Source organism: Mirounga angustirostris, unplaced genomic scaffold (genome assembly GCF_029215605.1).
Source record: "Mirounga angustirostris isolate CCGP_5_RB_7025 unplaced genomic scaffold, mMirAng1.0.hap1 SCAF_15, whole genome shotgun sequence".
NCBI lineage: Eukaryota > Metazoa > Chordata > Mammalia > Carnivora > Phocidae > Mirounga > Mirounga angustirostris.
In genome coordinates this window covers 83,987,397-84,000,125 of record NW_026991723.1, presented here as the reverse complement: position 1 = coordinate 84,000,125, position 12,729 = coordinate 83,987,397, and the positions used below count along the sequence as shown (strand labels likewise).

Below are 12,729 nucleotides of genomic sequence, written 5' to 3'. Positions count from 1 at the left end.
GGCAGACGCTTAAATGACTGAGCCACCCAGGCGCCCCTACGATTTTATTTTTAACTAATCTCTGTACCTATTATGGGGCTTGAACTTAGAACCCTGAGACCAAAAGTCACATGCTCTACCGACTGAACCAGCCAGCCGCCCCTATTTAATTAATTTTTAATTTTTTTTTAAAGATTTTATTTATTTGACAGAGACAGAGAGGGAACACAAGCAGGGGGAGTGGGAGAGGGAGAAGCAGGCTTCCCACGGAGCAGGGAGCCCGATGTGGGGCTCAATCCCAGGACCCTGGGATCATGACCTGAGCCAAAGGCAGATGCGTAACGACTGAGCCACCCAGGTGCCCCTTTTTTAAAATTTTTTAATTAAAAAAATTTTTTTAAGTAAGCTCTGTGCCGGAGGGGCTTGAGCTCAGGACCCTGAGATCAAGAGTCACATGCTCTACCTACTGAGCCGGCGAGGCACCCCTAAAATGAACTTTTAAAGGGGTGCGTGAATGGCTTAGTTGCTTAAGTGTCCTGTCCGACTCTTGATTTTGTCTCAGGTCATGATCTTGGGGTCATGAGATTGAGCCCTGCATCGGCCTCTGTGCACTCAGCACAGAGTCTGCTTGAGATTGTCTCTACCACTCCCTCTGCCTCTCCCCCCTGCTCTCTCTCTCTAAAATAAATGAATAAAAATCTTTTTAAAATTAAAAAAAATAAATTAACTTTTAAAGTGTACAATCAGTGGGTTTTAGTATATTCAGAGTTCTATAATTATCACCATAATCAGTGTTTGTACATTTTCATTACCCCAAAGAGAAATTCCATATCTGTTAGCAGTAACTCCCCATTTCACCCTTATCCTAAACCCCAGGTATAGGCAACCATTAATCTACTTTCTTTGGATTTGCCCATACTGAACATTTCGTTTGAATTGAATCATATAGGGGCGCCTGGGTGGCTCAGTTGTTGGGCGTCTGCCTTCGGCTCAGGTCATGATCCCAGGGTCCTGGGATTGAGCCCTGCGTCGGGCTCTCTGCTCGGCAGGAAGCCTGCTTCTCCCTCTCCCACTCCCCCTGCTTGTGTTCCCTTTCTTGCTCTCTCTCTCTCTGTCAAATAAATAAATAAATCTTTAAAAAATAATAAATCAAATCATATAGTATGTGGCCTTTTGTGACTGGTATAAGGTTCTCAAGGCTCATCTACTATGTACCATTACTTCATTTTGTTCTATGGTTCAGTGATATTCATTGTATGGATGTACCACATTTTGTTAATCCATTCACCTGTGGATGGACACTTTGGTTGTTTTCACTTTTTGGCTATTGTGAATAATGCTGTAGTAACACTGGTGTAAAGGTATCTGTTCGAGTCCCTGCTTTCAATTCTTTGGCTTTATACCTAGGTGGGGTAGTCCTGGGCATGTCATAATTCTTTTTATCATTTCTTTTTTTTTAGATTTTATTTATTTATTTGACAGAGAGAGACACAGCGAGAGAGGGAACACAAGCAGGGGGAGTGGGAAGGGAGAAGCAGGCTTCCCTTGGAGCAGGGAGCCCGATGCGGGGCTTTAGGACCCCGGGATCATGACCTGAGCCGAAGGCAGACGCTTAACTACTGAGCCACCCAGGCGCCCCTCTTTTTATCATTTTGAAGAATTGCCAGACTGTTTTCCAAAGTGGCTGTCCCATTTTACATTCCTATCAGCAATGTGTGAGGGTTCCAGTTTCTCCACATTCTTGCTAGCACTTGTTATTTTTCATTTTTAAAAACTTGTAGTCATCCCAGTATGTTTGAAGTGTTACCCCATTGTGGTTTTGATTTGCATTTATTTCCCTAATGACTAATGATACTGAGTATTTTTCATTTAAAAAAATTTTTTTTAAAGATATTTATTTATTTGAGAGAGAGAATGAGAGAGAGAGAGCACATGAGGGGGGGAGGGTCAGAGGGAGAAGCAGACTCCCTGCTGAGCAGGGAGCCCTATGCCGGACTCAAGGACTTGATCCTGGGACTCCAGGATCATGACCTGAGTCAAAGGCAGTCGCTTAAGCAACTGAGCTGCCCAGGTGCCCAATACTGAGTAATTTTTAGTGTGCTTATTGGCCATTTGTATATTTTCTTGGGAAATACGCCTATTCAAATCTTTTGCCCGTTTTTTTTAGACTTACTTATTTGAGAGAGAGAGTGTGAGTGCGCACGCATGAGGGGAGGGGCAGAGGGAAAGGGAGAGAGAGAATCCTAAGCAGACTCCCTGCTGAGCAGGGAGCTGGGTGCAGGGTTTGATCTCACCACCCTGAGATCATGACCTGAGCCAAAACCAAGAGTTGGACGCTTAACCAACTGAGCCACCCAGGCACCCCCTTTGCGCATTTTTTAATTGAGTTTTTTATCTTTTTGTTGAGTTTTAGTTCTTCCTATATTCTGGATAGTAAACCCCTCTCAAATATATGATTTCCAATATTTTCTCCCATTCTGTGGGTTGGTTGTCTTTTCACTTTCTTGATAATGTCCTTAGATGCACACAGGTTTTTTAATTTTGATGAAGTCCAGTTTATCTATTTTTTTCTTTTATCGCTCATTTTTTTTTTTTAAGACGTACTTGTTTTAGAGAAGGAGACAGCGCATGTGCGAGTGTTGGGGGGGGAGGAGCAGAAGAAGAGGGAATCTCAAGCTGACTCCGTGCTGAGCATGGAGCCTGACGTGGGGCTTGATGTCACAATCCTGAGATCATGACTCAGCCGAAATCGAGAGTCGGACACTCAACTAACTGAGCCATGCAGGCACCCCTATCGCTCATTCTTTTGATGTATCTAAGACTTTATTATCAAATCCAAGGTCAAGAAGATTTACCCCTATGGTTTCTTCTAAGAGTTTCATAGTTTAAGCTCTTATATTTAGGTCATTCATCCTTTATGAATTAATTTTTGTAAATGCTGTGAGGTAGGAGTCCAGTTTCATTCTTTTGCATGTGGAAATCCAGTTGCCCCAGTATCATCTGCTGGAAAGACTATTCTTTCTGGTAATATGTTTCTAATAAGTTTTTTTGTATAGGTAATACATTCATATTTTTCCAAACTTAGAAGGTATAAAAGACTATAAATATAAATGTTAAGTCTTCCTTCCACCTCTGCCCCCAGCACCCAGTTCCCTTCCTCATATTGGTAGCCAGTGTTGTGTTTCTTATGGATCTTTCCAGAAACAACAGTTTAGGCATGTACAAGTTAAGTATAAGCAAGTGTGTGTATATATATGTGTGTGTATATATATGTTTTTTCTTTAATATAAGAGGTAGCATGTACATTATTTTGCATCTTGCCTTTTTTTTTTCAGTTAAGGCTCTTTTCTAGTTTTGACATTTTAGTCGTCTTTTTTTTTTTTTTAAGAAATGCAGTAACTACTGGAAAATAGGAAAAATAATCTACCAACGTATCTGTTTCCTTCCATGAAGAAAAAATGTTTTTCATGCTTCCTTAGAACGTAAAAGAAATTAAGATGAAAGTAGAATTCCTTTTGTTTGACATCTCCAGCAACTGCTATTGTGGGCTTGGTGTATATCCTTTTAGGTCATGTTTTATAATTCAGAGTACATATATATGTGGCAGACTGAGTATATAACCCTGTGTATATGTATAAAACTCTGCAGAGGGCGCCTGGGTGGCTCAGTTGGTTAAGCGACTGCCTTCGGCTCAGGTCATGATCCTGGAGTCCCGGGATCGAGTCCCGCGTCGGGCTCCCTGCTCAGCGGGGAGTCTGCTTCTCCCTCTGACCCTCCCCCCTCTCATGCTCTCTATCTCATTCTCTCTCTCAAATAAATAAAATCTTAAAAAAACAACAACAACAACTCTGCAGAGCACTTTGCATGCACTATCTTATTTAATCCTCAGAATCTCCAGGTAGGTATCTCTATTTTGTGGATGAGGAAACTGAGACACAGAGAAAGATCAAGTAACTTGCTCAGGGGTACACAGCTAAGGTAACAAACAGTAAGCTAAGTAATAGGTAAGAGGTAGAGCTGAATTTTGACCTCTGATCTTTTTGGACTTCAAAGGCTGTGCTCTTAACTTCTGAACTATACCATGGTATTAATTGGTATGCCCCTTTTCTTAGAGTATAAAATATTCTGGGAATGGTACTTGTTGATTAGACTTAAAGGAGTATTCCCTCTCAGCCCTACTCTACTTCTCCAAAATTTGACCTTCCAGCAGTATTGAACACAGTTGATTACTCCTCTTTTCCTTTTTTGCCCCCGCCCCTTGATCACTCTCTCTCTTTTTAAAGATTTTATTTACTTATTTGAGAGAGAGAGCACAAGAGCGGGGTGAGGGGCAGAGGGAGAAGCAGACTCCCCACCAAGCAGGGAGCCTGACATGGGGCTCTATCCCAGGACTCCGGGATCATGACCTGAGCCGAAGGCAGATGCTTAACCGACTGAACCACCTAGGTGCCCCCGATCACTCCTCTTTTGAACTATTTTCTTCACTGGACTTCCAGGATACCACATGCTCATGGTTGCCTTTCTGTCTCACCAAGCTGTCTCTTTTGCTTTTTCCTCCTATTTTCCCTAACTTCTAAATATTGGTGTATCTTAAGGATCATTTCTTTTCTTTCTTTCTTTTTTTTTAAGATTTATTTGCGAGAGAGAGAATGAGAGACAGAGAGCATGAGAGGGAGGAGGGTCAGAGGGAGAAGCAGACTCCCTGCTGAGCAGGGAGCCCGATGTGGGACTCGATCCCGGGACTTCGGGATCATGACCTGAGGCGAAGGCAGTTGCTTAACCAACTGAGCCACCCAGGCGCCCCTCTTAAGGATCATTTCTTGATCTTATCTTTTCCTCTCTTTGTAGCTACCACTTTAGTTATGTCTTCTAGTCTCATGTATGTATGTATGTGTGTATGTATATCCTGACAGTCTCTAAATTGGTCTCTCTGGCTCAGATCCTTTTCCTTGAATTCAAGACTCATTTGATCACTTGTTTACAGCACATCTGGGGCACTTGGAAGTCTGATAGGCGTCTGAGATTTAATGTGTCAAAATCAGATTAGGCGTCTGAGATTTAACGTGTCAAAATCAGATTCTGACAGCCAAATAATGGAAACCATCCAAATGTGTAGCAGCTGGTGAATGGATAAGTAAAATGTGATAAATACATACAGTGGAATATTATTTATTTAAAAAAGGAACAAAGTAATAACACATGTTACAATATGGAAAAGCATTTTCATTACATATAATGAAAAGCATTATATTAAGTGAAAGAAGCCAGTCACATAAAGGCCACATATCCAGATGTCCAGAGTGGACAAAGCCATAGAGACAGAAAGTAGATAAGTGATTGCCTAGGGCTGTGGGGTGGGGTTGTGGGAGGAGGCTACCAATGGGTACATAGCTTTTTGAGGGATGATGAAAGCATTCTTTTTTTTAATTTGTAGCTTTGAGGCATTTTATTATAAAAAGCTGTCACTCATATACATAAACTAACAATAACTTAAAATTCATCACACATTTACTTCACTTTTTAGCTTGGCCTTCTAGTAAATCTTCAGCTTCATTGATTTTGGCTGCTATATAAGGAGATTCTCCCTTGTCTGGGTGATTTAAAAACATAATTCATCGATGAGCAGCTCTTATTTTTCCTTTATTGGCAGTAGTATGCCTAGTATTAATGCTGCTTCTCATTTTGTCATTTTAGGTTCCAACCCACTTCTATAAGCCACCACTGAAGGCAGATTTTAGTAGACATTGAAAAACTTGTTTCACTTGAGGCTCCATATGTTTCATGGCTTGCAAAACATAACATCCTTCAAATCCTGCAGCAGCAGTGGTCAGTCCAACTGCTACCGTTATACTGTCCATGGCTCTCGCTCAGCTCCCTGGCCTTCACCGAGAGCAAGGTTCACCCCAGCTCAAAGGCCTCATTCCCATGCCTGTACCAGACAGTGACACAGCCACCACGAGCAAGCACTGAAAATGTTCTAAAACTAATTATGATGATGATTTCCGAACACTGAGTATACTAAAAAAACAATTGAATTTTGTGCTTTAAAGGGGTATTTTTTGGTATGTGAATTATATCTCAATGAGGTTGTTAAAAAAAAATCAAATTCCTTGTTAAGAAAAGAAAAAAAGAAGATAGCAGGAGGGGAAGAATGAAGGGGGGGAAACCGGAGGGGGAGACGAACCATGAGAGACGATGGACTCTGAAGAACAAACTGAGGGTTCTAGAGGGGAGGGGGTTGGGAGGATGGGTTAGTCTGGTGATGGGTATTAAAAAGGGCATGTTCTGCATGGAGCACTGGGTGTTATGTGCAAACAATGAATCTTGGAACACTACATCAAAAACTAATGATGTAATGTATGGTGATTAACATAGCAAAAAATTTTTTTAAAAATTAAAAAAATCAAATTCCTTGTTCCCTATCCCCCAAACTAAACTGAAACAAATCAGAACAATCTGCTCATGCAAGAAATAATTGATAAGCTGGACTTCATTAAAATTAAAAACTTTTGCTTTGTAAAAGACACTCGCAGAACAAGAACACAAGCCACACACTGGGAGAAAATGTTTGCAGATACACATCTGATAGGGCGCCTGGGTGGCTCAGTTGGTTAAGCGACTGCCTTTGGCTCAGGTCATAATCCTGGAGTCCCGGGATCGAGTCCCACATCGGGCTCCCTGCTCAGAGGGGAGTCTGCTTCTCCCTCTGACCCTCTTCCCTCTCATGCTCTCTCTCACAAATAAATAAAATCTTAAAAAAAAAAATACACATCTGATAAAGGACTTTTATCCCTAATATGCAAAGAACTCATAAAATTCAGCAATAAGAAAACAAACTGCTCCATTGAAAAATGGGCCAAAGACCTGAGCAGACACTTCACTAAAGAAGATCTACAAATGACAAGCATATGAAAAGGTACTCCTCATCACACATCATTAGGAAAATAAATGCAAATTAAAGCAATGTTATACCAGGGCGCCTGGGTGGCTCAGTCTTCATGTGTCTGCCTTCAGCTCAGGTCATGATCCCAGGGTCTTGGGATCAAGCCTTGCATTGGGCTCCCTGCTTGGCGGGAAGCCTACTTCTCCCTCTCCCGCTCCCCCTGCTTGTGGTCCCTCTCTTGCCGTGTCTCTTGCTATCAAATAAATAAATAAAATCTTTAAAAACAACAACAACAACAATGTTATACCACTACAAGCCTATTAGAACAGCCAGGATCCAGAACACTGATATTACCAAATGTTGGGAAAGTTGGAGAGCAACAGGAACTCACATTCATGCTTGCTGGGAATGCAAAATAGTACAACCACTTTGAAAGATTGTTTGGCAGTTTCTTGCCAAACTCTTACTGTACAGTCTAGCAGTCACGCTTCTTGCTATTTACCCAAATTAATTGAAAACTTGTGTTCACCCAAAAACCTATACATGAATGTTTATGGTAGCATTATTCATAACTGCTAAAATTTGGAACCAACCAACATGTCCTTCAGTAGGTGAATGGGTAAATAAATTGGTACATCAAGACAAAGGAATATTATTTAGTACTAAGAAGAAATGAGCTATCGAGCCATTAAAAAACATGAAGGGAACTTAAATGCATGTCATTAAGTGAAAGAAGGGAATCTGAAAAGTCTACTTATGTATGATTTAAACTGTATGACACTCTGGAAAAGGCAAAACTATGATGACAGTAAAAAGATCAGTGGTGTCCAGGGTTTGGGGGAGGGAAGGATGAATAGCTGAAGCACAGAGGATTTAATTGTAGTATGATACTACAATTCTATATACATGTCATTATACATTTGTCCAAACCCATAGAATGTACAATGCCAAGAGTGAACCCTAATGTAAACTATGGACTCTGCATAATAATGACGCATCAGTGTAGGTTCATCAGTAACAAATGTACCACTCTGATATGGAATGTTGATAGTGGAAGAGGCTGTATGTATGTGTTTGTGAGCAGCAGATATATGGGAATTCTCTGTATCTTCTCAATTTTACTGTGAACCTAAAACTGCTCTAAAAAATAAATTCTATTTAAAAGGTAAAAACAGAAAGTCTTTCCTTGGAGTCTTAACTATCTCAGTAATGACTATTAACACCCTTGCAGTTACTTAAGCCAAAAAAAAATTTTTTTTAAAGATTTTGTTTATTTATTTGACAGAGAGAGACACAGCGAGAGAGGGAACACAAGCAGGGGGAGTGGGAGAGGGAGAAGCAGGCTTCCCGCCAAGCAGGGAGCCCGATGCGGGGCTCGATCCCAAGACCCTGGGATCATGACCTGAGCCGAAGGCAAACGCTCAACAACTGAGCCACCCAGGCACCCCAAGCCAAAAAAATTTTTTGAAGATTTATTTATTGGGGTGCCTGGGTGGCTCAGTCAGTTAAGCGTCTACCTTTGGCTCAGGTCATGATCCCAGAGTCCTGGGATCTAGCCCCATGTGGGGCTCTTTGCTCAGCAGGGAGCCTGCTTCTCCCTCTCCCTCTGCCTGCCACTCTGCTTGCTTGTGCGTGCTCTCTCTCTCTGTCTGTGTCAAATAAATAAATAAAATCTTTAAAAATAAATTAAAAAGATTTATTTATTTTTTAGAGAGAGAGAGAGCACACGAGTGGGGGGAGGGACAGAGGGAGAGAATCTTCAAGCAGACTTCCTACTGAGCGCGAAGCAAAGCCCAGTGTAGGGCTTGATCTCATGACCCATGAGATCGTGACCTGAGCCAAAACCAAGAATTGGATGCTTAACCGCCACCCAGGCACCCCTTAAGCCAAAAACATTGAGTCATCCTTGATTCCTTTCTTTCAATACTCTCTTTCCAACTGTTCTCAAATCTAGTGGATGCTGTGTTCAGAAAACATCTGGAATTTGTTCACTTGTGACCATTTCCTACTTTAATGATGCTGGTCCAAGCCAGTATTAACTTTTACCTAGATTATTGTAGAAACCCCTTAAGTGGTGTCCTGCTTCTGCCTTTACCTTTTTCCTATTCCTGAGTTCCTCATAGCCCATAAAACATAGCAGACATAAAATCATAATCACTTCTCTGCTTAGGGCCTCCAATGGCTTCCTGTTAAAAGCTAGGTCCTTACATTCACCCCCAAGGACCTAAAAATATTCTGTGGTGCTCTCCTGTTTTTTTTATTCCGTCCACTAACTCCAGCTTTGATGTTTCTGAGACATCAAGCATGCTTTGTTCTAAGTATTTTGCACTTACTGTTCTCTCTTACCTTACCTTTTTCTGATTTTTGCTCAAAAGTCACTTCATCAGTAAGGCTTCTGTGCTCACCCTATTTAAGATATCAGTACTGCCTCCCGCCCCTGCCACTATTTACTCCTGTTACAGTGCTTAATTTTTCTCCATTCATCCTACCACTATCTGAAAAAGTAGTATGAATATATATTTTACTTACTTCTTTATTTTCTATACCTCTCCTCATTAGAGTGTAAGCCTCTTGAGAGCAGGGATTTTAGTCTGTTTGGTCTTTACTTTTTATTTACTTTGTTTCTGGAATTACTGATACCATATTAGGCTCTCAGTAAATATTCAAGATAGTACAGTGAAAAGAGGTAGGTAACCTGGATTCCAGATCTGTTGCTAAGATTAAGTAGCTTAGTGACCTGAGTGCTTGTGGGTCTCAGTCTTATCATCTGGGTCAAGTGAAAGATTTGACACAGGTAGTTTTTAATGCAGTGAGGTAATAGAAGTGTGTGTGTGTGTGTGTGTGTGTGTATTGGTCTCTGTCCCTAGTTCTTTTTTTAAAATTTTTATTTTTTAATTTTAATTTTTTTTTAGATTTTATTTATTTATTTGACAGAGACACAGTGAGAGAGGGAACACAAGCAGGGGGAGTGGGAGAGGGAGAAGCAGGCTTCCTGCTGAGCAGGGAGCCCGACGCGAGGCTCGATCCCAGGACCCTGAGATCATGACCTGAGCCACCCAGGCACCCTAAATTGTAGCTTTTAGATTTTTATTTATTTATTTTTTTTTAAAGTAATCTCTACACCCAATGTGAGGTTCATACCTACAACCCCAAGTTCTAGAGTCGCATGCTCTACCAACTGAGCCAGCCAGGCATCCCTAGCATTTAGATTTCTTAATTTTTTCTTAAGACTTTATTTGAGAGAGAAAGAGAGAGAGAAGAGTGAGAGAGCATGTGCACACGAGTTGGGGAGGAGCAGAGGGAGAGGGACAAGCGACTCCATGCTGAGCATGGAGCCTGATGCGGGGCAAATCCCACAACCTTGAGGTCATGACCTGAGGCGAAACCAGGAGTTGGAGGCTTAACCAACTGCACCCCCTAGGAAGCTCTTAGATTTCTTAATCATTTCATTATGCTTGTATAGTTGTTGTTGTTGTTTTTAAGTAAGCTCTACATCCAACTTGGGGCTTGAACTCATGACCCTGAGAAGCCAGCAAGGTGCCCCTTTTTAATTAATCAACTAATTTTTATTTTTAAATATTTTTTTAATGCTTGTGTAGTTTAATTTCTCCTTTCTTGGCTGACCTATTATAAAATCTGGTAGGGCCTCTGACTGTACTATAAATCAGTCTCAGATGGAAGGTAGGTTCTCCCCCAGTTCTCCATGTGCAGCAGGACTATACACTTCCTTCTCCACTGCACTGTTGTGAGAATCATTTTCCTTCTACGAAATCTTTTGATATGAGTGTTTTCAGAGGATAAATATTTTTTAAATGCAAACACTTAGAGTTTTTTTTTTAAAGTGGGGTTGACGCCTCAATTTTAGGTTTACATTTGTAATTAATTAATTTTAATCTTTTAATTTTGAGATAACTGGATTTATTTGTAGTTGTAAGAAGTAATACTGAGCGATCCCATGTACCCTTCATTCAGTTTTACCTAGTAAGGTCATGTAGAACTATAGTAAAAATACCAGAACCAGGATATTGACATTGATACAACCCATGATCTTGTTCAGATTTCTCCAGTTTTACTTGTACTCATTTGTGTGTGTGTATTTATTTCTCTGCAATTTTATTACATCTGTAGTTTTATGTATCCAATACCATATTCAAGATACTTCCATTACCATAAGAATTCCTCATTTTGTCCTTTTATAACCATACCCACTTCCTTCCTGTCACCCCTAATTTCTGGACCCCTGGCAACCACTAAGGTGGTCTCCATTTCTTTTTCTTTCTTTCTTTCTTTCTTTCTTTCTTTCTTTCTTTCTTTCTTTCTTTCTTTCTTTCTTTTTCTTTTTTCTTCCTTCCTTCCTTCCTTCTTTCCTTCCTTTCTTTTTTAAGATTTTATTTATTTGACAGAGAGAGGACACAGTGAGAGGGAGAACACAAGCAGGGGGAGTGGGAGAGGGAGAAGCAGGCTTCCCACGGGGCAGGGAACCCGATGCAGAGCTCAATCCCAGGACCCTGGGATCATGACCTGAGCCGAAGGCAGACCGACTGAGCCACCCAGGCACCCCTGGTCTCCATTTCTATAAATTTGTTATTTCAAGAATGTTATATAAATGGAATCATACAGTATGTAACCTTTGGGATAGGTTTTTTTTCTCACACAGCATAAACCTCTTGAGATTCATCCAGGTGTGTCAGTAGTTTCTTGTTATTGCTGAATAGTATTCCATGGGATAAATATACCACAATTGGTTTAACTATTCACTTGTTGAAGGACACCAACTTATTTCCAGTTTTTGGCTGTTATGAATTAAGCTTCTGTGGACATTTGTGCACAGATTTTTATGTGGACATACATTTTCATTGCTAAGAGTGCAGTTGTTAGGTCATATGGTAAGTGCATGGTTTGCAATTTACTGTACTTATTTATTTATTTATTTAAAGATTCATTAATTCATTTTAGAGGTGGGAGGAGGAGGGGCAGAGGGAGAAGGAGAGAGAAACCCAAGCCGACTCCGTGCTGAGCATGGAGCCTGCTGCAGGGCCTGATCTCCCAACCGTGAAATCATGACCTGAGCCAAAACCAAGAGTCGGGTGCTCTGCTGACTGTGCCACCCTGGTGCCCTGCAATTTACTTTAAAAATTAGTAGATAAAAACCTTTTCCTATTAAAATTATTTACTCTTACATTTGCTGGTGAAAAGTGTCATTTTACAGTTTCTTTAAAGCTGTTTTCTAGAACCTATTGTCTGTGTGGCCAGGGAGTTTGCATTTTGGAATAGCTGTTGTATCATTCTCAGGCATTATGAGATGAAGGTGGAAGTTGATGAATCAAACCACAGAATCGTTAAAGGGTAGTTTCCTTTCCTATGAAACAATATATGTATTAGTTCTTGTCTTTTTTGCATTTGATCCTTAGTTTTAATATTGTAGTGAAAGGTTGCATTTTATTTTCTCTTCTTACAGCGGCTATGTGACTATGTTTGTGACCTCCTCTTAGAAGAGTCAAATGTCCAGCCAGTATCGACACCAGTAACAGTGTGTGGAGACATACACGGACAGGTAAAATTTCATGAGCAGATTTTTAGCTTTTGTACTGTCCATAGTCCATGTGTGTTTCCACTTATGCTGCAAAAAAGCCACCAGAAAAACAAGAAACAAAAACAGCTGGTCATTTGATAGATTGCCTCAGTCTGTGTGACACTAATGATTCCTGGTTACTATTACAGTGAGTAAAAGCAGTGGTCAAATTATTCATGGAGTTTGTTGAAATTATACTTGCAAAGTGGATAGAATGCAGCATTATTGCTCTGTGAAGGGGGAGAGAGAAAATAAATGTGGACAGCTCACAGTGATTGTGATTAACAGGCGGTGC

The 12,729-nt window shown here is 40.7% G+C and overlaps 1 protein-coding gene and 1 pseudogene across 3 annotated transcripts in view; one reads left to right on the top strand and one right to left on the bottom strand.

Moving 5' to 3' along the window:
• PPP6C (protein phosphatase 6 catalytic subunit) overlaps positions 1-12,729 on the top strand; it is a 39,130-nt gene that overhangs the window by 10,855 nt on the left and 15,546 nt on the right. For 2 of the 3 annotated variants that reach the window (XM_064578928.1, XM_045883143.3), the window contains exon 2: positions 12,321-12,416. The exons of the other annotated variant lie outside the window; for it this stretch is intronic. In XM_064578928.1, coding sequence (XP_064434998.1) covers positions 12,321-12,416 — 96 coding nt within the window. The remainder of the gene's footprint in view (positions 1-12,320; positions 12,417-12,729) is intronic. 3 annotated transcript variants of the gene reach the window in all.
• On the bottom strand, positions 5,493-5,837 carry LOC123849999 (mitochondrial import inner membrane translocase subunit TIM14-like; annotated as a pseudogene).